Below are 24,728 nucleotides of genomic sequence, written 5' to 3'. Positions count from 1 at the left end.
AAAAAAGATGATAAATTCACACTGAAAATGAGCAGAGGTCTCAGTCTAGACTCCTTTACAAGGCTTTAGCTGCGTTCCTCTTGGAATGTGAAGTATAAAAGAAACAATCCAAATTGTAATAAGGCATTTGTCATCACAGAGACTTTTGTTTATATTCTGGCTCTGTGCCCATCATGAACTTGTAAGTAGGTAATAAAATGTTTAAAAATATTTTCAACTCTGAGAGTAATTGATCTATCATGTTTGGTGGCTCTGAGAATTAAGCGAGAACATACATAACACCCTCGATGGAAAGAAAACTCAATAGCTACTAAGCGTTGTCATTGAGTGCTACAGGAGTTATTGAGAACAAAAGGGCAAAACTGAGAGACTGTTGTTGTTGTTATTGTTGTTGTTGTTCAGAAATTGAGCTTGGAAACATAGTATGAAGCTTAAACAAGTTCCTCAGAACCAAAATGAATAGTCTGTGAATGCCATGGAGAAGAACACAAAATACAGAAGACAAAAGAAGATGCCTGCTTTATCCAGAGATAAAAAGGGAAGTTTTCTTTTCTTTAAAATTATCTCACTGTGACATTCTCACACATGAATACGATGAGTTTCAATCACATCACCACTCTCCTCCTGTATCCCTGCTGGAATGAAGACGCTTTTCTACATGCACACCTTTTAAAATACAAGTCTGTGCATAAGGACATATGGCTAGTGCTGATTAAGTCTCTGCTGGTGGACACAGCTTCCTGCATAACTTGGCTATTGTGCTAGTGCTACAATGAATATAAATGCAGACAATGCTAGTATATCCAGATGAAGATTTGACATGATTAGTCAAAAGGGCATCACCTAATGAAAATATAGTTAAAATTGGTTTTGTTGTTGTAGTTAACTAAGGCTTGTTACTGAAGTTTTCTAGAAGTAGAACAGAAATTTCCTCTCCTCCACCTCCCATCCCTCGTCCCAAGACAGGAAAGACAGGGTTTCTCTATATAGCCCTGGCTGTCCTGAAACCTTGAACACACAAGAAATTTACCTGCCTCTGCCTCCTGTGTGCTAGGATTAAACACGTGTGTTACCACCACCTGGTGAGATTTACTTATTCATTAAACACTCACTCACTGACTACATAACACTTCTACTGAAGTAGTTGAAGAGGAGAGCCACTTTAGGTATGTACAGTAAAATAAATACCAAGAATTATTTGCTGAGCAGAGGAAATAACAAGTACACAGGCCCTAAAGTGTAACAGGCTGGGGCTTTTGAGAAACAGTAGGAAAACCACTGTATCAATAGAGATGAATGGGAGATAAGAGAACCAAGATTTGGGATTTTTGTTTCCAAAAATGACAGATGTCACTGTCATTTGAGTAAGAACTAGGTTGATGTGTTTAAAAAAGTCTACTTTGATGGGGGAGAGTCTTCTGTTTTGTGTTAATTTCATTGGTTAAATAAAGAGACTGCCTTGGCCCTTTAAAAGGACATAAAATTAGGTAGGCGGAGTAAACAGAACAGAATGCTGGGAAAAAGAAGCTGAGTCAAGGGGTCGCCATGATTCTCCCACTCCAGGCAGACGCAGGTTAGGATCATTCCTGGTAAGCCAGCTCGTGGGCTACACAGATTATTAGAAATGGGTTAGATGGATATGTAAGAGCTAGCCAATAAGAAACTGAAATTTATGGGCCAGGCAGTGTTTAAAAGAATACAGTTTCCGTGTAATTATTTTGGGTTTAAAGCTAGCCGTGCAGGTGGCTGGGTGGCGGGACACAGCTCCGCTGCTCCTATTACAACACTACTTACTCTCAAGTCCAGTAATAAACCATAACAAATTATAACAACTACTCAGTGCTAAATAGAGTACTTACCATTAGGTCGAACTAGAAGCACGAGTTCCCCAGAATGTCTCTCACAGCTGGCTTTAATAAACAAGACTACTTGATCATGGGTATGTTCTGCAATGTCCCGACCATTAATCAGTACCACTTGGTCCCCTTCATTCAATCGAGGGACACAGAGGTCAGCCTATAATATAATGTGGATAAGTGTTCAGATATGTTTATGGTATCCTGAAAATATAGAAATTTACTTTTTATAGACAATACAAGGAGAACCAAAACTATATATAGAAAAGCATCCACAGGAAAACCAAAACTACATATAGAAAAGCATCCATGCAAGGCCAGGAAGATGGCTAAGTCAATAAAGTATTTGCTAAGTAACCATAAGGGCTTGACTTCCAATCCCCAGAAAGCACATGAACATCAATTGCTATAGTGTGAACCTGAACCTGCAATCCCAATATGGGAAGGCAGAACAGAATCCCTGAACCTTGCTGGTTAGTCAACATAGCCAATCAGGGAGCTTCAGGTCCAGAGAGACACCATCTCAAAAACTAACATAACAAAGTAGAAAGTGACTGAGAAAGATGACAATGTCTAGTGCGCGCGCACGCGCACACACACACACACACACTTTCATCTATTTGAAAAGCAGAAATATTCTATTTTGTTTCACAGGTTCACTAAACAAATTCATTCTTCATGGCATATCATGTTCATAAAGATTCGGAAAAGATATCAAAGTGCATATATACAAGCAGCCTTAATTTTGTACTATTTAAATATATTCAGCTTTAGTTCCCATAGCTTAAATAACAGTAATTCCTGAATGATATCCTTCAAATTTTAGGTTTCAGGACACACTGAGAATTATTGCATAAAGTATACATTTGCTGTTAGTGCTTCGGTCCAAAAATCATCTGAAAACCAAGCACTGGGGTAGGGGAGATAGATAGCTAAGTGTTCAAGAACAGTGACTGCTTTTCTAGAGGACTGGGTTCAATTCCCAGCACTACATGGCAGCTTAAATCTGTAACTTCAGGATCTAACACCCTCACACAGACTTATGTAAGGGCAAATTACCAATGCACATAAAATAAAAAAATGATTAAAAAGATAAAAAAGAAAAAGAAATATGAATAACATGTTCTATAAAAACATGAGACCAAGCATAAAGATGGCTGGCCAGGCAGTGGAAGAAATGCTGTGACAAAGGGAAGGAGAAATGGACCAATCTACTCAATTTCCTACAGACAAAGTCATAACACTCATTAAGATAGTGTGACTACTGGAAAGAACACTACTACAAAGGTTAAACTTATCCACTGCTTGTGAGGTGTCTGATCTTAGAGGCCAGCACTCAGAAAAATGCAACAAGAAGATACTTACCTTGATTTATGTTCTAGCATTGCGAAGATAAAAATGAGGCTAACTCAATCAAACGTTTTAAAATCTCAAATATTAAAATGTCAGCCTTTATTGTTTGTGAGGTTTTCTTTTGGTGGTTATTTGTTCAATGAAATAAATGTATATTTATATGGTCCTTTATGTATGGAAATGCATCTATGTACCAGTTTGATTATGTGCTGTTATAAAAGTATGTTTAGGATACCCAAAATGAAGCAGAATGGTTGCTATAGTACTGGGAGAAATGCTACTTCAGCAGAAGAAGCTGTCCTATCACATTACTGTGTGGGTAGTATTTTGGCAGAAAAGAGGAAGTGGTCTATGGATTAGAGGACATAAGTCTTCTATGAGTCTTTTATTATACCCATTTATCACTGATGGGATGTTCTCATATTTAACACACCTTTGTTATTTTTATTTGCATTTTTTTCTGATCTGAAAAGGGACACTTGCATATTAGATAAATTTTGTAAGAGGAACAGACATTGATTATAAAATTTCCATCAGGCGGTGGTGGTGCACTTCTTTAATCCCAACACTCGGGAGGCCGAGGCCAGCCTGGACTACAAGAGCTAGTTCCAGGACAGGCAGGCACCAAAGCTACAGAGAAGCCCTGTCTCAGAAAATGGAAAAGAAAAAAAAAAAAGGTTTCTATACAGGAAGAAAACAATTAATGTGAATTATTCATTTCTGAGGTACATTTTAAAATTTTATTTTAAAAATAAAATTATTCTATTGGTAACTACAACTGTTCTGACAATTAAGCATCTCTAAGACTCTGAAATCCACATTTCTTTTATTTTTAACTTCTTTTAGATTTATTTATTTCAACACACACACACACACACCATTTGCATTCTTAGTTTCTACAGAGCTCTGAAAAGTAAAAAAAAAACAAAACTGATATTACAATACTTGAAACTAGGTTGGGTGGTGGTGGCACATGCCTTTAATCCCACCACTTGGTGGTAGAGGCTGACAGATTTCTGAGCTCAAGGTCAGCCTGGTCTACAGAATGAGTTCCAGGACAACCAGGGTTACAAAGAGAAGCCCTGACAAAACAAAACAAACAAACAAAAAACAACTTGAAACTGTTTCCTTTAAACTTTTTTTAAAGTTCACAACATTGGAAGACTGTGGTGGTATCTAAATTAATGAAATAATTTAAAAATTATAAAGTTCTATTGCTTCAAAATGTTCTAAATTCAACCAAAATTTCTAAAGCACAGTTCTTTCTGCACAGCAGAAGGGAGTAAGTCACCAGCAATACATACACCTCATAAGAGCAAAGCACATTTGGGGTCATGATTCAGATAAGTAAATAGGAAGACAAAAAAAAAGTGAAAAATACCAGTGATTCCATTTTCCAGGAGAAACACTGCTAATATTTTAGCATGTTTCCAGATAACACACCAATAAGAATTATTCAATGATGAACAGAAAATTCATGACTGTGGAAGCTTAATGCTGAGTAATAGGGGACTTACTGTTTCAGATTCAATGCTTTTTAGAATGTACATATTAGGACTTAAAAATGATCCACTTAAAATAACTTTAAAACAAAAAGTAGGCAAATAATGTACTATGGTAAATGAAAAGAAAAAGCAAACAGCAACATAAAAAAGCAAACAGCAACAACAAAAATGCAATAAACTCGGAGGCTGTTTGGACAGAACCCTTTAGCTCTGTAGCATCACTCAGTGATAGCTTCTTTCTAAGACATAGAGTCAAGAAAAATCTATCTTCCCTGCAACTTACAATATGGTCTTTAGATTTAACATTTGGCACCCGAAAAGTAATAATTAACTTTCTTCCTTATTATTTAAGCAAATAAATGATTTATTTTTATTTAATGTGTATGGGTGTTTTAGTCGCATGTATGCCTGTGCCCCACAAGAATGTCTGATTGCTGTGGAGAACACTGGATCACGTTGAACTGGAGTTACAGGCAGCTGTGAGCTACCATGTGGGTTCAGGGACTTTAGCCTGGGTCTTCTGGAAGAGCAGCCAGTGTTCTTAACAGCCAATCCATCCCAATGATTTTTTTTTTTTAAGTACATATTCTGGGGATGAAAGCACTTGCTGATCTTCCTCCAGTTCTAAGAGATCCAATGTCCTCTTTTGGTCTCCACAGGCAGCAGGCATGCATGTGATATAGATACATACAGACACGGAAAACACTCACACATGCTAAAGCTAATTTTTTTTAAAGTACCAATGGGGATGGAAAGACGGCTTAGCAGGTAAGAGCACTTGCTGTTCTTGTAGAGGACCCATTCCTAAGACTCATATTGTAGCTCACAACTGGCCATAACTCCAGTTCCATGGGGATGCTACACTGCATTCTGATCTCTGAGGGCACCACATGCACAAAAGGTGCACAAACATACATTCAAACATATTACTCATACACATAAAAACATTTTAGAAAGTACATTTGTTTTTTTGTTTGTAGCTCTGGTTAGTCTGGAACTCTGCACTAGGCTTGAACTCAGTAGAGATCTGCCTGCTTCTGCCTCCTGAGTGCTCATCATACCTGGCCCCAAAGTATATATTCTTTTTTGGTGGTTGTTATTCGAGACAAGGTTTCTTTCTCTTTGTTGCCATGGCTGTGCTGGGAACTCCCTCTATGGACCAAGCTGGTCTCGTGGTTTCAAACTCACAGAGATTCACCTGCCTCAGCCTCCTGAGTGCTAGGATTAAAGTATGTGCCATCACCCCTGGCCCCAAAGTATATACTATTCTTTTTTTTTTTTTTTCGAGACAGGGTTTCTCTGTAGCTTTTTTGGTTCCTGTCCTGGAACTAGCTCTTGTAGACCAGGCTGGCCTCTGCCTCCCGAGTGTTGGGATTAAAGGCATGCGCCACCACTGCCGGGCTGTATATACTATTCTTTTTTTTTTTTTTTTTTTTTTTTTTTTTTTTTTTTTTTTTTTTTTGGTTTTTCGAGACAGGGTTTCTCTGTGGCTTTGGAGCCTGTCCTGGAACTAGCTCTGTAGACCAGGCTGGTCTCGAACTCACAGAGATCCACCTGCCTCTGCCTCCCGAGTGCTGGGATTAAAGGCGTGCGCCACCACCGCCCGACTTGTATATACTATTCTTAAAAGCAGTATTTACATAAAATTTTGGATAACTTACAGGTGTTCCTGGTGCTACTCGGGACACAATTACAGGCATCTTCTGATCAAATCCTCCCTGGAAAACACAAAAAAAGTTAAATACTACCAAACTAAGAACATCTTAATATAAAACTAAATATGGACAAATTCCAGGTTACCTTTACATTGAATCCAAACCTTCCATTTTCATCAGGTTTCATTTTGATTAGAACAAGATTATCATGTGGAATGCCACCATTAGGCTTGAAAAAGACAAAAATAAAAGAATTTTCAGATTACAAATAAAGTATATATTATATCTGTTTGTATTATCTATAGTATGTAAATAATTATAATTCTAAGAAAAAATGTTAGTTGAAGAAAATAAGTTTCTTTGCTTAATAAATTGAAAATACATTCTCTTATTCTTCCTTCCATTTTACTAGCAAGAAATGCCGGCAAATTGGAAGAATCAGCCATCTCCCATTCTTTAAATCTATGTAATACAGGTTTTCATCTTCATTATTCCATAACTAAATTAAGGGCAACAAATATTTTCCCATTGCTAAATCCAGTGTTATGTCTTAATTTTATTACATCCTATTGCCTACTTTTCTTTCTACCTTTCTGCTTGCATATTCTCAGTGCCCCTTCATCTTCCTTATTCTTAGGACTTGGTGGACTGAAGGCTCAGTTTCTAGAGCCTTTATTTAGATAACTACATACATTTCTTGATGATTCTCTATTCATATATGTGTGTGTGCATGGTTGTTTGTATAGGTGCACATGTATTTGCAAGTATGTGCATAGGTGTGTGAGCCTAATGGTGGAGGCTGGAGGGCAATCTTGGGTAGCAGACCTCAGATGCTATCCCTCTTAATTTTTGAAACCATCTCTCACTAGTACCAGGGACTTACAATGTGGGGCTTGGCTGGCTGATCAATAAGCCACCAAAGATCCAAGTGTCTATACATGCTGAGTGTCTGTGTAGCCATCCTTCAACCACTAAGCTATCTTTCAGTTGTTCTAAATACTTTTGAGAAAAACAAACTAGATTGCAAGTTATAAAATAACAACTACCATGTGTTAATTGTCATTGCATACACACTATCATCAAAACGCAAGTTTGTATCTTATTTAGCTTCCTAATATCTCTTTAAATTTCCTGAAACATATATACATATGATATTCTTAAACTGGTAACATCACTTATGGCTTATTTAAATCTTCTTGAGAAAGTAATAAAATTAATAAACCATTAGGATTCTAACAGCTCGTCATTTTATATTTATAAAATTTATATATTTCGTCGTACAAAAGCATATTCTAGACAAGCAAAAGTTATAAATTTCTTTTTTTAATTTTGTTTTTTTTTTTTTTTTTTTTTTTGAGACAGGGTTTCTCTGTAGTTTTCTGAGCCTGTCATGGAACTAGCTCTTGTAGACCAGGCTGGCCTTGAACTCACAAAAATTCACCAGCCTCTGCCTCCCAGTGCTGGGATTAAATGCATGTACTACCAACACCCAACTTTATAAATTGTTTTTTAAAATATACAGTGCACATACACTGCTGCACACTGAAATTACCACTAAGTTGTTAAGGCAGTAACTCAAAGCAATGGGCACTTTTCAAATGGAGAAAAAGATAACACCATAATTGTATAAAACAGGATCAAAGAATCAAAAAAAAAAAAAGACAAAGTATTATCATTTACAACTAAAACACGGTATGGCTCAAAATAAACTGCATTCAAGATTTTAAAAGTTCAAAACAAAGTGAGGCTACCTACAGTGGACTTTTCAGGAGAACAGGGCACATCAAAGGTTTCATTAGTATGGTTGAGTAGATCTTGCTGAGAGTGAGAAAAATGAATTTGGTTCCAACTGTTTTTCTTAGATTGTTTGGGTGGTAAGGCTGGAGGCTGCCCATCTTCAGGAGTTTCTTGTGATCTAGAGAAGAAAAGGGCCAGAAATGAGTAGTTTTAGTAATCATCTGATGGAAATATTTTATTCTAAATTAGATCAAGCAATCCAGATACCAACCATGTCTAGTGTAGAGAGGTTTTGAATATATTTACATGGAAATGCTATCTTTTAATTAAAAAAATTATTTTTAAATTAGTAAATCTGTTTTTAATCAAACCAATAAACACAAAATTAAAGGTATTCATTCCTATGAAGATAATATATTGATTTGCTGTAATAATATTCATACCTTTCCAAACATTTTTTTCTTAATTTTTAATTTTTTTTTTTAATGGAGGCATGGGTAGCCAGAGAGCACTGTTGGCAATGAGAAGTTAAAATAGAATTGCGGAAAGTAAGTTCTTATTGCCGCGGACACCATGTACTTCAGACACATGGCCCAGAGGCTCCCTGAGCTGGAACTGACTAGCATGCCTCCTCACTGAGGGCTAGCGTTCATGGTACAAAAAGGCTCCACGATAGCACCTATGAACCATAGTCATTAGCAAGGTACAACAACCCTAAGGGTATACAGTGGCATACAAACCTTAGTAGTAACCAACAGCTTTCTAATTGGACTTAAGATCTACTCAACAAGAGAGATATCGTGCTTGGTACTGAAAAGCTAGCCAGTTTCCCAGGGCTAGTAGGCTCACAGATCTTGGACAAGAACTTATAGCCACTGCTTTACTAAACTAGCATAACCACAAACTACACTCTAAATATTTGTCCTTAAATACACAAATAGGTATAGTTCTCACCCCTCATCAAGGAACTCTTTGCAACAGATGGAAACCATTAGAGAAAAACTAACCAATCAAAATGTAAAGTCATGGAGTCCAGCTGCAATGGGTACATCTACAAAACTTCTGTATCTAAGGTTCTGAGAACATTGCAGAAAAAGGGGTGGGAAGGGCCAGAGGATTAGGGGGTTCTGTGAGACTGTATTTCATGGTAATATCAGAAGCCACACCCAAAAAGTGAAACCAACATGGCTGCCTATACAAGAACTAAGCAAGGACAATGACAACAGATCATCCAAAGGGGCCGGGGAAAAGTCACAAGGCCTGAACTCTACACAAAGAACTATAGATAACTAAGGAATGCTGAGACTAGGAGAAATACTCTTCCAGGAACGAACACACCAATTATTTATCCGATACCAGTCAGTCAGTCCTGAAAACAGACCAATAACAGACAGTGTAGGTTTTATGTTACATATAACTATATATATGCATAGATAAGTATATATAAAACTATATATATAATTTATTATATGAATGAACACTATCATGTATGTAACAATTAGAGAAAGAGGTCACGAATTTGAAAGACAGAAAAGGGGGCTTAAGGGGGAAGGGTTTGAAGGAGAAGAGATGGACTTATAGCCTCGAAATATAAGAAAAAAAAAACCCTGATAATTGGGTGTTGAATAGAAAAAACCTCCTGGTAGGTATAGTCTAATGATCTTAAATGATTGTCCTCCTTTACCATGGCTCATGAGGTTAATAAATGCAACGATGTGACAGAGATCGGAGTATTTAAGGTCGTCATAGAAGAGACAAAAATTCATGGAATCTTGTCAGGTGAGAAAACAATATATAACTCTTTCATTTGTGGCAGTAGGAACTGATGGCTAGATATTCAGGAGATATTTCAGGTAGAAATTATAAATCTTTTTCTTTTTTTGATTTTTCGAGACAGGGTTTTTCAGTAGCCTTGGAGCCTGTCCACTCTGTAGGCAAGGCCGGCCTTGAAACTCACAGAGATCCATTTGCCTCCATCTTCCAAGTACTGCGATTAAAGGCGTGTGCCACCACCACCTGTCAGAAACTATAACTTTTAAGAATAAACAGTCTATAGAATATTACTTGTGATTTTTCACAAGGGCCAAAAGGAAGAAGCAATGGTTCAACTTCTATCCTATTAAAGATGGCATCCATGAAAGTGAGGTTGGAAAAAGAGAATAGAAATAGGAATCTTTTTTCCTCTTAAAAATAAGCATATATTAATTGTAAAAATTTTAATAGACCAAAAGCTTTATTATGATACTTTATATATACAATGTATATTATATATTTTTATCACATTTGTTCTCCACTATCTTCCTGGCCTTTGGTATTTTTTCAACAGTCCCTGTTTAAATTCAGACTCTATGACAGAAAACTTATTTCTCTTTATGGGTCTGGCTTCTTTAACATGATGATTTCTAGTTCTATTTAAATCCCAACAAACATTTCATTTTTTCCTATGGCTGAATAATTAATACTTCATTGTATCTATATTGTACATTTTATTCATCCATTCTTCTGATGGGCATGCTGGCTGTTGCCATAATTTAGCTGCTGTGAATACCCGCAGTGAACATAGGAAAGAAGTTATCATTAGTATATGATAATGCTGATTCCCAGGATTACTAAAGATGTATCGTATGTAGCTTCTATCTCTTGAGTGCTGAGATTAAAGGTGCATGCTACTATATCTAACTAAAATTGATCCTTTCTTAAATTTATTATGTGTGTGAATATTTTATCTACATATATGTATGTATATCAAATGCACTCCTAGTGCCAGAAGAGGGCACTGGACTCCTTGGCACCTGAGTTACAAACAGTTATGAGCTGTCATGAGAGTACTGGGAACCAAATCTGGGTCCTGCGCAAAAATAGCAAGTGCTCTTTAGTGAATCAACTCTCTAGCACTGAAAATGGTCCTTGATATACTCAAGGATAGAACTGACCATGCATTACTCACTTTATAGGACTGAGAATAGATGCCTAAATGATGTTATCATTTTAAAAACTGCCCTTTACCCTCCTGCAGAGATGACCTCAGGCTTGTCCATGACTTGCTTTGGTGGTGAAAATATGGATTGTGTCATCTCCGAAAGGAAGCTTTAAGAAATACTTCATGATTCATGATGACTCTTCTTCTTAAAGAGTCTTCCATGCCATGAGATTAGCCATGTTCCAAACAGAGACTTGTCAGTCAGAGTCTGAGTACAAAGTTGTACAGAGCTACAACTGACGAATAATAAACTTATAACAATGACAGCAACAAACATTTCTTTTACGGAAGTGAGGCTCAATTGCTATGGAACAATTTGCCTCAAGATAACTGAAAGGCCACGGCAGTAACAACCTTGGATATATTATCTCCCTTGGCAGTAGCAGCATGAACCTCTTTAGAAGCTGGCTGCTAGAAACCTGGCAGTTGTGTGTGGGTGGGTAGGTGGGGGATTAAAACTGGACAGTGTGACTTAATGACTACCCAGAGAAGTTTCTGCTAAGAAAACAGGCATGAAATTTTTGTAATCTGGCATAAATATAACTAAGTTAAGTAAGTGCACAATAATGCCCACCTAGGTACCTGTGTAAAAGAATTCAGAGATCAGACATTCTAAAAATTTTTAAAAAGAATGTCCTTTACAGATTATGACAAGTTTATACATTCATACATATCCATACTTGCTCATCTCCATCCTAACTCCCCAACCCCTGTCCCAGAGACACCCCTCCACCATTCTTCCCCATTTTTCTTTGGTAACCCAGAAATGTTCTAAATTCTGGTAGATCTACTAATTACTACATCAGAGTATTTATTTACCTTTCCTCTCAATAAAAGCTTCCTTAAGATCTGCCTCCATGGTCAGGGATCACAGGTTCCTTTGTTTTGTTTTCTGTTTCTATTCTGTTCCTTTCAACTGCCAAGAAGACAAGCCTCTAAGGGTAAAGTATTCAAAAGCACTGCTAGTCCAGGGAAGTATTTCTATGATCCTGAATACAGGCCTGCACCAGAGCCTGCATGGTATGAAGGCAAATTAAAACAGACGTCCTTTGGTAGGACCTCACGGATGTCTAAAAAGTGGGCATTAAAAGGCCCCAAATCTAAGATTTTTCTGGCCTTGTAATTCAGCTGTTTATTGAGAAAGGATTTAGCCGCAAAACCAAAGGCTTGGAAGAAAAGGGCGTGTGAGGCTAAAATTAGATGGCAATGGAGTCAGAGAAAATTCTTATTCTTGTTCTGGCCAAAATACATAGCAGAATCAACTGAACCATGGTCTGCTGTGGAATATCTGACTGGCTAACGCTGATGGGTATGGGCATAATAGTAGCAGTGTTCAGCTATGTGAGAAGGACAGTGTGGTTACGAGATATTTTGCAAAAACTGCTAAATAAACATTTCAATGAGCTAAAACAGCTTAGTATACATTGTTAAAAAGCCATAGTCCCCTCCCCACCCAGTATACTTCTGATTTGAAATTATTGCCCTGGTTTAGTTGTGGTGGTGCATGCCTTTAATCCCAGCACTTGGGAGGCAGAGGCAGGCGGATCTCTGTGAGTTCGAGGTCAGTCTGGTCTATAAGAGCTAGTTCTAGAAAACAGTCAGGGCTGTTACATAGAGAAATCCTGTCCAAATAAAATAAAATACATAATTTTGGCTTAAAACTTAGGCTTCTTGTCTTTGGCTCATTTATACTGATGATAAGAGGACTTTTAAAATAAGCAATGTACTAGGTAGATGTCTTATAGTTTAGACATTGAAGTACTCCTTGCAGGATCAAGTATTAAATATTTGGCTCCTACCTTGAGATAGTTATATTGGGAGTTGTGGAAACTTAAGCAGATAGGACGTACCTGCACAAAGTAGTTACAGGGAGTATATCTTCGGCGAGTACCTAGTCCCTGGTCCCTTCTGCTTTTCTCTCTGCTTCCAGACCACTATGAATGAGTAGTCTCTGCTGCACACCCTTGCTGCCATAATCTTCTCCTTTACCACGGGCCCAAAATCAACAGCCAAGGACTATAGATTGAAATCTATAAAACTGTGAACTAAAACACATCTATCTCCCCTCCAAGTGGTTCTCTCAAATATTTGGTCAGTTATACACAAAAATAACTGGTGCTCAAAGTAAGTTAAACAGGCAGTTTAGAGAACACATGCAACCTTTCAAGAATACAATTAATATACAAAAATAGAACTGTTTGGCTAGGTCTTAAGATTTACTTCATACTTCTAAAGCTTCAAAGTCAGAAAATATGACTGTTAAAACCCAACAGTGTTAGTTAAAATTTTTTAAGTAATAAAATATTAAAGTTTTTCATCAACATCAATTCTATCTCTTGTTAACTCAGTTTTTATAGGTTTCATTGTAATGATATATCTGCTATATTCTTTCATTCCTTATAATGCAGACATAAGTTACCAAGGCTAGACTTTTAAAAGTCTTGGCAGCATGGTGTTGTTTGGTCTAAGGACAAGTGGTCATGCTTTCTCAGAATAGCTATACCACTTTGCCGACATCTTCATCTCTCTTTTATCCCTTACTCTAAGAGTTACTCTTTCTTAAAAACTGATCACATTCTTTATACACTGTATCATATACTCCTTATTTCTAACTCATCTATTATTGTGTAGGTATTATCCTTTAAGTATGTCAAAAGCATATGAGTTATTTCCACTGAATAAGCTAATCAATCAAGATGTTACATATTGATAAGACGGATGACTATCAGTACTGAAATAAGAAACTGAATTTGTCAATCAGAATAAAAAATGATAGTAGGAACATACTTTAGAAATAATATGAATAGCCAGGAGTGGTATCACATACCTGGAGGGCAGAGACAGACAGATCACTGAGTTCAAGGATAGCCAGGACTACATAGGGAGACCTTGTCTCAATACATGAAAAAAGAAAAAAAGAAAAGAAAGATATAGACATGCTTTCTATAACTGAGGGTGATAACCATCTCAATTACTTTTACCTTGATACTTTTCATAACATATTATGTTTATGTTTATGATTTCTTTCCTTTAAAAAAATTTAAGAAGGCTGTCTTACATTCTCCTACTCCCTGACTACACTATCATATTACCTGAACTAACACATGAGAGCATACACTAAAAATCAAAGAATAGCCAGTAACCATAGTGGTAAAGAGAAAAGAGGCAATAAGACATTTCACTGGGCAGTGGTGGCACACTCTTTAATCCCAGCACTCGGGAGGCAGAGGCAGGTGAATTTCTGTGAGTTTGAGGTCAGCCTGGTCTACAAGAGCAATTTCAGGACAGGCTCCAAAGCTACAGAGAAACCCTGTCTCAAAAAACAAAACAACACCAAAAAACCAACCAACCAACCAACCAAACAAAAAAAACCACCAAATAAAACAAGACATTTCAAGGACAAATAAATACATTTACAAATATATACTTAAAATTATATAAGTAACACCTTGTTTCAAGTACTCTAATTTCTAAGATTATTTCAAGTGAAGAAATTAAATTTACTTTAAACTAAAGAATTAAGAAAACATTGGAAAGGGGGGTCTTACGGTGATGATTCCAGAACTATGCTATTTGCTTGCGTTGATGATGGAGATCTCTGATTTACAAAACCATCACTGGGGGATGTGTGAACCACATGGTCTACCAAATGACCAACAGAAGATGGCCGGACCCGGGTCCCCTCTTGTGTGAATGCAGAACTCCGACTAAATGAAGAGAAACAAAGGCTGAAGAAAAGTATACTTTGAATTTTCCATGCTTTTTGATTATCTGGTTTCATCTTAAAGTGGGTATATATGTTTGCGTGTGTTTTAAAGACTACGCTGACTAGGCAGAATCTCTAACAGTGATATAAACAGAAAGAACACAACATAGCAAGTCAATACATGACTGCAATCTACGTCTACCATAAGGACTTTACCCATTCTGCTTTACCTAGTATTACTAGGTTTCACTCATTACTAATCTTATGCCTTATTCAAATTTATGAAACTGACTAGAATAAATGTTCAGAAATAGAGTCTAGTCTCAATTATGTTTTCTTCTTAATGTTTTTAATTTTGTGGAATTTGAATTCCTAAGATTATATGATGAGGAAGAATCCCACTATTCCTAACCAGCAGTTACCTAATTATCATTTTTATGATTATAATTGCAATAGTTAATAACTGAGCACTTGCTATATATGGGGCATTTTTCTAATTATTTTTTATTTGTTATATCTTTTAATACCACATTAAAACTGTAGGACACTTACTATGACAAGGATGCTGAGAATGAAGGCATGTGCCATTGTGTCTATCTACAAATAGGATTTAGCAGATGAGAAAATAGGATGGAAATTAACTTCAAGATTTAAACACTGACTCTAGGGCCACTGATATAATGTACTTTTCCCCCAAATCATCCTTAAAATTATTTCATTTCCTAGAAAACTTAATCAGAGCTATTGTTATTTAGATCATCTCAATTACACTCCTACCTTCCCCTTCCCTTCCTTCCCCTCACCTCATCCTGCCCCCCTTTCCCTCTCCTCCCCTTTCCTAGTTTTACTTCTCTTCCTTTGCCTTCCCTTCTAGTGTGGGAAATCTGAGGAAGTCTTCCCTTTGCAGTTCAGACAGTTAGAGCTGCAGCACACAGCTCTTGGTTCAACTCTACCTGAGCTTATGGGACTGCTGTTAGAAAGCATTTTTTAGGCGAGAGGAAGTGCTAGATCACACTGAATAACAATTATTCAAACAAAGCATTTTCCAACAATTTACACCCTCTTAGAAATCCTGGTATTGCCAGGAGGTGGTGGGACACCTTTAATTCCAGCATTTGGGAGGCAGAGGGAGGTGGATCTCTGTGAGTTCAAGGACATAGAAAGTTCCAGGACAGCCAAGCGCAGTTAACACAGAGAAACCCGTCTCAAAAAAACAAAACAAAACAAAAATCGAGGTGGAAATCTACATGGAAATGGACTACATAAACAACAGTTCTATGGAATTTTGAAGTCGTGACTAGATACTTAATTATCCTTCTTGTGAAAGTCAACTGCTGAGGAAAATGAAGGTTGTCCTTCAATCTTCTCCTTCATTCCCTACAGCAATTGTAAGACCACTTTTAACAGTGAGGAGCAAAAAAGGGGCAATAATGCTTGAAGTAACGAAAATCATGTTTGGGTCTGATAAGGTAGCTAATCGATTAAAGGCATCTGAATATCTGATTTCAATCCTGGGGACTGACACAGTGAAAGAACTGATTCCCCCAAGTTGTCTTCTAATCTCCATATGCCAACTACTACATACATGCATATGCCCTCACATATAAACAAACATACACACACAAAAGTAAAATAAAATGAAAGTATTTTTTGAAAATCTGATCAAAGGATTTAAATTTTTATGTATTATGATGTTTAGGCGATAAAATATGTAGCCAATAACTTAGAAAGTAGCAAAACGCAAGCTCAATGCTGGCTTGCCACTTACTGATTGGGAGTTCCAGGTGGAGACCGGGATGGGAGGCTTTGTGTTTCTAACCTGTCATCAGACAACGAATTTCTGCTGACTACTTCCCAATCCATTAATTTCCGAGCCAATGGCTTACTTGGAGATCTGCAGAAAATTTGAATAATACATTGAAAAGTGATGTTTTTATATAACAGATAACTATGAATCAAATCTTAAAATTCATTTTAATAGATTATATTCAATGAGTTTGCTTATAAAAAATGAGTTGTTTTGACAGTATTTATCAAATAATTTCAAAAAAGCTATATTTGCTTTATATGACAAAAAAGAAAGATGGGGCTATGAAGAATAAGATAGGAAACAGGAAATTAAAAAAGGAAATAAAGAGAAGCAAGGTAGTAATTAGCTACCAAACATTTTCTCAAATTACAAAGCTACAGGTCTTTGCTTACGTCTATTCTGGAGTACTCGGGGTGGTATTTATCATGAGATGTACTGAACAATACTGACTACATTATCTTTTCAATGACTTTTAATTCTGAACCTTCACTTCAATGAGGAGAAGACCAAAAAAGATAATTGTACACACTACATCTATAACTTCTCTTTTATATAGAGTATGGTCAGTGAAATTTCTTTTCCCTTCTTTTTGTAAAAAACATTTTAAAAACTACAATATCTTGTGGCGGGTAACAAAAGGATATTTTTTAAAGACTTATTCTATTTTTAATTATATGTATGGGTTCTTGTGTGTGTTTGTGTGTATGTATGTAAGTGTAGGTGCCTGAAGAGGCAAGAAAGCTTCAGATCTCTTGGGGCTGGAATAACAGACTGCTGTTAAGCTGAGTGATAAGAATTCTGGGAAATGAACTTAAGTCCTCTGCCAAAGTAACCATTGTAATGATTTTAGCAACATAAATCTGATACTTCCAGGTTCTAGGAGTCGTGCCGGTACAAACAGCCCTCAGGCAGAAGTGCCTAATGGCCCCTTTAATGGACCCATGTGCAGCATGGATTACATCATCTACATATGATTCAGTTAAGCCCTTGCACGCATGCATGAGCCCCGTCATCTGCCTGCATATGATGTAGCCATGACAAACCCCTGTGAGCATCCACTAAGCAGCTTTTAAAAGCCCGCTCTCCTCTCCCCACCCCTACCTCTGCACACTAACTTCCCCAGGCCTGTACACACTCCCTCTAATAAACTCCCAAGTACGTTGTTGTATGGTCCCTGTTTCCTTCTCACTCGCACCCGGTAATTTCAGTAACAATGGCTCCCATCCACTGAGTAACCTCCCCAGAACAAAAGGATATGTTTTCTTACCTATTATCAGCTATCATAGGAAAAAAACAAAATTAAGTGATCCCACCACAAAATGCTAATCTCCACAGAGCAAATGGTATTAACTATATTCAGAGATATAAACCCTTATAGTTTTAGGAAGAAATATTAATAAGCAAAGTTTTAATATGCAAGTTCAAGTACTACCCAAAACTCTTCTACATAAATGTGTACTTTTTTGATATCTAGAATTATTCTGGAAGTTAATTCAATGAATTAAGTAACTTAAATAAACATAAAGTAAAACACCCAATGTGGCATTTAATCTCAGTAATAAATTCCTCAAGACTCACAAAAATCATGTATGTTATTTTCTGTTACACCACAATAAAGCAAATAGATACTGTCATATTAATGTAAAAAGCCAGATCATAAAATATTTAAATAGAAACACTTATTTGTATAAAATAACACAGCCGAGCAGCAACACATATGAACTCAAAGTGGTTGTGACAGCATACACAAAAGCTGTGTAAGTCCAAGCCAGACCAAGTCCCACCCCAGCTGAGGAGCTACTGACAGTTCTTAGCTGCCAGGAGAGGAAAGGTCAGTTTTCTCTAACAGTGTACCCACTGATAAGTCTACCGTGTTCTAGTGAAAGGCTACATAGTCAAGAATATTTGGGGCAGCACACATTGGTCTTGATGGAGAAAACAAAACAAAAACCATGACAAGCACAAAGTTGGAGGGCAAAAGAAGTAAGGCATGGAATAGAAAGAGCTGGGTGAGAAAAAGTGAATATGATCAAAATACATTATACAAAATTTAAAAAGAACTTTTTAAAACGTGTATTAAAAGGCAACAAACTTTTCAGTGTTGGCCCATAATACCAAAAAATTCTTCATTCTGTGAATTTTATTTTCAGACTTTCCAATAAAAATATTTATTTACTTCTATATATAGTTTTAAGGTTATTGGATTTAGAATATTACCTTAAAAATTGGTCATGAGTTTCCCTTTTTATCATGTATTATGTACATACTTTTACATAAATTAAGAAAAATACCAGTCAAGGCACAAAATAAATGTAAATTTAAGTAATCCAGATATGTTCAAACAGTAAAATCAGTATGTAGCCAAATTTCAAAGTTTGCAGTTGCAGCCTACAATTTGCTTTGTGACGTATTAACTACACAAACAGAACGGCTTGAGAGAATGGTATTTCATAGTGCTTTGTGTTCACAGAAGGAAACATTAAAATAACCATGCTTACTAGGGACACTGAATGTTATTCTAGCCTATACTAGAAAAATTATTTAAGTTTCTATACTCAATATCTAAATTCACCAGTGCAATAGGGGTGTTACATTGTCCTTCCACACCACTTCAATTTTATGACTTCACAGTCATAAACACTGTAGTTTTTAATGCAACGTTTTAGCCTCTTAAAAAGTTAGGTTATGTTATGAATAATAAATACTTAAAACCTAAACCATACAAGTGTCCTATCATTTTAGTATTTTAGAGTCAAACACTCTTGATTTGGTCTACTCTCTTTTACTATAAAACCAACAGGCATCTTCTAAAAGAGATGCGGTGCTACTGATAATACAAACCAACAAGCAAGCAAACAAACAAACAAAAAATGGACTCAAATTTCATTTCCAAATGAAAAGGCAAAGGAATTTAACCACAAATACTTCTTCCTATCATTTTGAGTTTAAATCACAGGACTTCTTGACTTGAACTCAGGACACCAACAGATTCAGTTACTCACAGTGGAGGGCACATATTTGAATTAGTTACACAAATGACAATATATGTCTTCAATTAAAATAATAAAATCTTAAACTTACCATAATTTACCATTTCTACTTCTTTTAGTGTTAATCCTTAATAGTCACAAACTATTCTTTCCTTATAAGTTAGACTAAACTAAGCTGCGAGAGCTAACAAGATCAATTAGAAGAGAAGGAAAGTGATCAATTTGAAATCCAGCATACTTACCTAGTACAAACTGTCTGAATACTTTATTCTTGGTAACGAACTAAACATGTTTGTAAATGTCTTGAGTTTAAAACTAAATTTCAGGCATTTTACTTTATTAACAGTTTTAACCTCAGAGACCCACCCACTCAAGTTTGTTGTCTATGTTTCCTGTTCTGTGCGGAAACTTCAGAGAAAAAAATACCACACTGTTAACAATGTGGTGAGTTTATTTTCTGACCGGGACACCTTATTTTTCTGTTGATGAGAACTTGGTTCTCCTCTCTTCTTTGAATATTATTGTAAGATATCATAAAAAGTGTGAAAGCAATTCAAAGAGTTGAAATATAAAGGAGAAAAGATTATTGCTAAAATTTTACATATTAAAATTGAAGATCTTTGTTAACTTTCTATTTATATGGCCATCTAAAATTCAGAGAGACAAGAAATCTGCAAATGACTTATCACTTTATAAAACCATTAGAGAATTTTAGTAGCTATGTATGAAGTAAAGGTCTTACATAAAATACTCTTAAGAAGCCGGGCGGTGGTGGCGCACGCCTGTAATCCCAGCACTCGGGAGGCAGAGGCAGGCGGATCTCTGTGAGTTCGAGGCCAGCCTGGTCTACCAAGGGAGTTCCAGGGCAGGCTCCAAAGAGAAACCCTGTCTCGAAAAACCAAAAAAACAAAACAAAACAAAAAAAAATACTCTCAAGGAAGTATAATTTTCAGGGACAGAGCAATCATTAGGATGCCCCAGCAATATTAAAACTGCTCCCATGGACAAGAACACAGCTCCAGAACAGAACATTTGCCTAGCATGTGTAAGGCCCTAAACTTGGAAACCTAGTACCTTAAAAAAGAAACACCTACACCCCAGCGAACAAAGACAGTACTATACAAACTTAATAGCATTTTAAGAATGAATATACAAAACAATGAAGATGCATAAATATCTGCATATTTCTAAAATCTAATATGTTCAAAACAAAACAACACAATAATTTGATTTTTAGAAATATGGGAGGACTGCAAATAAGAGACAGTACAAAAAGCCACAACAAATTCTTTCTAACTTAGAATTATGTTGATAAGAAGTAAAATTTTTTCTTTTGAAGAGTTGTACAGAAAACACTTTAATTTCCTAAGCAAAATCCCTTTTTCCAGGTCCATACAACTTTCTGATTGGAGCACTGGATCAAGATAGACACAACATCCACACACAGACACATACACCCTCTTGAGTTTATGCAAACTTTGTAGGGCCGTCTTGGATGATTTATTTTTCAAGTCATTTGATACTGTTTAGATTTTAGAATATAATGAATTGTCACTCATTGTTAGAAACAAGGAGCAATTTTTACTTTGGAAGGAACTAAAAGAGAAATGGCAAAACCAAACATGAAACTATTTCTTACAGAAACACAAAGCTGAAAGGATTTCAATAGATATTTAGAATAAAATTTTGACCAAGTAAAATTCTTCTGTTGTCTTTATGAAAGCGTCCAAGTCTCTAACAGCAGTAGATGCCAGACATACAACTAGTTCTTCAGGGTTTGAAATTCTTGAAGTAATTTCCACTAGGAACAAACTCCTGTTTCACTATGCCTGTTGTCATTGGTCAGCAGCTGATGCTAGTTCCATCAAATTTGTTCCCTTTCCTCCACTAGTGTTTAGTAAAGCTCTTTATTATTCTTACTTGTATAACTGTAACTATCTCCTAATTAGTCACTAGGTATCCAATCTATACTTTACAAACACACTTTTTTGAAATGTAAATTTGATTTATCATTTCTGTCACTAAAAAGCAAACTGGCCCTAACAAATTTTAATGAAGGGAAGATAATAAATTTTTCAAAAAGGCAAATCAAAAGTATCTTAACTTTTAATAGCATGACTTAAATAAATATAAAAATTAGCTGGATAATAGGACTCTGTACATTTCTCAAAAATATGTAACAGGAGAGTAACTTTGCAACAAAAGGTTGTATTAGTGATATTTGATGTAGCTATTCAAACCTATTGTACTCAATGCATGATTAACATTCATAAATATGTAACAAGATAAACCAGGACATTAGATAAACTAGTTTCCATTTCATAAACACAGTATGTTGTTTAATAGATCATTTAGAAAACATTGCCAATAATTTAAAAATTTTTTTTATTTAGTGTATGTGTGTGCACCTGAGTAAATGCATACGCACTACATGCATGCAAGAGTTCATGGTCCAGAAGAGGGCATCAGATTCCTGGACCTGGAGTTGCAAGCAGTTCTAAGCTACTATGTGGTGCTAAGAAATGAACTGGAACTTTTATAAGAGCAGTAAGTACGTCTAACTACTGAGCCACCTCTCCAGTCCCCATTTCTAATAATGTTTATTCTTTTAAAAACTCATAGATTTGTTGGGCTGGTGAGACAGATTAGTAGGTAAATAAAAGTGCTTGTTGCCCAGCTGACAATGTGAGTTCAACCTCAGGACCCACATAATGGAAGGAGAAAACCAACTCCCAAAGTTTGTCCTCTGACCTTTGCACACACACAGGCATGTGTATGTATGTAATATATCAGAAAATAAAATTATAAAATGTAACAAACAAACAAACAAAAACCCTCAGATAACTAAAACAGAATTGACTTACCTTGCAAATACCCTGTCTTTATTTGCCTTTTCTTTGCCATATTGAACTGACTGGACTTCAGTTCTCCCACTGAAATACATAAATATGCATAATATCTTAAAGGGGACTACAGGAAAAAATGACAACATACAGCATGGTTATATTACAATTTTATAAGAGACAAGACATTTATGATGACAAGAAGAACAATAAAAGCAGCAAAATAAGAAGAAAAGACTGGATTACTTTCCAGTTCCACTGGGATAGGCAAAGCTAATTTAGCAGTTTACAAGATGTGTCCAATAGACACAAATTTGATGACAGGAACCTCTCTAGAGTTAGAGATGCCTTGTAACAAACAAGCTCCACAGCCCTGACTTATCCTACAGGTTGAGTTAGCTAATGTCTCCATTGCGTCTAACTGATGAGCTGAACTTTGTGGTATCTTGGATAATTTTTCTTTCCTTTTCTGCTACCAATTATTACATATATGAAGACAGCCTATCAATTCCCTCCATGTCCCAATACAGAAAATTTCATATTTTTGAATGTAGGAAAGAAATGAGATCAGAAATATTGGGGCTGCCGGGCGGTGGTGGCGCACGCCTTTAATCCCAACACTTGGGAGGCAGAGGCAGGCGGATCTCTGTGAGTTCGAGACCAGCCTGGCCTACAAAAGCTAGTTCCAGGACAGGCTCCAAAACCACAGAGAAACCCTGTCTCGAAAAACCAAAGGAAAAAAAAAAACACAAAGAAATATTGGTGCTTCTGGGCACCATTTTTGCCTTGAAGTTGATTTGCCTAGAAAGCACACAGTGTACACAGAGGAGATACCTATCTGGTCATTCTCTGTGGTACATCACTGTGTTCAGTTAACTATGGTATTGAAAGAGTAGTTCTCAGCGAATTGATGAAGATAACCTGTTACTGAGTTGTGAATGAACATAAATTTCTAGTACAGAAAGTAGAACCATTTATAACTATAGATATTTAATGTATATAAAAGTAGCCAAATATATATTTTCAAAGCCACACAAGCAAATTTCAGACTACATTCCTAGGGCAAATTTAAATAGCTGTGAACTACATGGCATGATTGATTTTTAATGTAAAAATGGGAACTTTTATAAAAAATGTTGGTTAATGTTTCATAGAAAATTATATTGCCTCTAAGACAACCATATATTCACGTTTACTAGTTTAATGCATTTAATCCCTTGGATATATAGAATTGGAATAAACACATATGTAAACAGAAGTGACTAAGAAAGCAATAAACCTTCTTAATCTTTCCAGCTCCACTTTCTATTTTCAATAATATTTCAACATCTTAAATATAACAATAGTATCAGTATTCCTAGTCATTGCTTACCATGAGGGGAGGGGGTTAATCAATGTCTATTTTGGGCATGTTTATTAAAGAAAGAATTGTATGCAGCTATACAGGTCATGCTGACTTTACTACTTCGCTTGCAAGTCAATTCACACTTAATAATTTAAAAGTGCTTCAGATACACTTTAAAGTTAAGAACTACAAACACAGAACTTAACGTTTGCGACTATAAATATATATGACCTGTGTCTAAACATGAATATTCTGTACCCCTGTGCTTTGCTACATTTATCATGGGGCTGTACTTTCCCACTTTCTTGATTCCTTTCCCACTTAAAGTTCTGCTAGGTTCTGCTTTCATAATGTGTAGAAGAAGGAAGATCAGAAGAGTAGGAAAAATGCAAAGTAGTGCTTGCAAGTGCTGGGAGCTGCTTCAGAAGACCTGGGAACAAAGGGCAGAGAAGCACAACACACCCTGAGGAAGTAGTACTTCTGTGACAGGTCCAGGAGTAACTGGACTGGCCATGATAGTATCTCTGAAATGTAGTTGCAGGTGTAGACTCAGGGAATCCAAGCCAAAAGTGACCCTTGTGTATTACTCCTCTTGCATATGTGGTTCTCAAGAATCACCCTTCCTTAACGTACTTTCCCATTTTTGTTTGCTTTTTGTTTTTAAAAGTCTATGTAACCAAGTCTAAGGATTGATTTTCTTTTACACAAAATATCAAAAAGAAATCTGAGTTTCTCTAACTCAATCCTGAGTTAGCAGTAAAGTAGATTTAAATACAACTCTATTGCTCAAAAGGATGGAGTAAGAAGGTGAACCAAAGGAAAAACGCATAGGTATCCTCTTGGCTATGGGAAATAGACAAAATTGCCTGGGAGAAAATTGGGATCTTGGGGGTGGGGTGGGAGGGGGGTAAGGGGAGATGGGGAGAGATAAGGCAGAAGGGGAGGATG

General features: G+C 36.3%; 1 protein-coding gene across 2 annotated transcripts in view; it reads right to left on the bottom strand.

Moving 5' to 3' along the window:
- The window catches only part of Ptpn4 (protein tyrosine phosphatase, non-receptor type 4), a 184,202-nt gene that overhangs the window by 41,174 nt on the left and 118,300 nt on the right, over positions 1-24,728 (bottom strand). Inside the window, exons 13-19 of one of the 2 annotated variants that reach the window (XM_005348266.3) lie at positions 22,457-22,525; positions 16,561-16,686; positions 14,635-14,793; positions 8,125-8,284; positions 6,515-6,598; positions 6,376-6,432; positions 1,860-2,016 (exon numbers count right to left, since the gene is read on the bottom strand). In XM_005348266.3, coding sequence (XP_005348323.1) covers positions 1,860-2,016; positions 6,376-6,432; positions 6,515-6,598; positions 8,125-8,284; positions 14,635-14,793; positions 16,561-16,686; positions 22,457-22,525 — 812 coding nt within the window. The remainder of the gene's footprint in view (positions 1-1,859; positions 2,017-6,375; positions 6,433-6,514; positions 6,599-8,124; positions 8,285-14,634; positions 14,794-16,560; positions 16,687-22,456; positions 22,526-24,728) is intronic. The other variant, XM_026779657.1, reaches the window with a different exon arrangement.

Source organism: Microtus ochrogaster, chromosome 6 (genome assembly GCF_000317375.1).
Source record: "Microtus ochrogaster isolate Prairie Vole_2 chromosome 6, MicOch1.0, whole genome shotgun sequence".
In the NCBI taxonomy this organism is placed as follows: domain Eukaryota; kingdom Metazoa; phylum Chordata; class Mammalia; order Rodentia; family Cricetidae; genus Microtus; species Microtus ochrogaster.
Note: the sequence above shows the minus strand (reverse complement) of the source record. Positions and strands in the feature narration are given on the sequence as shown.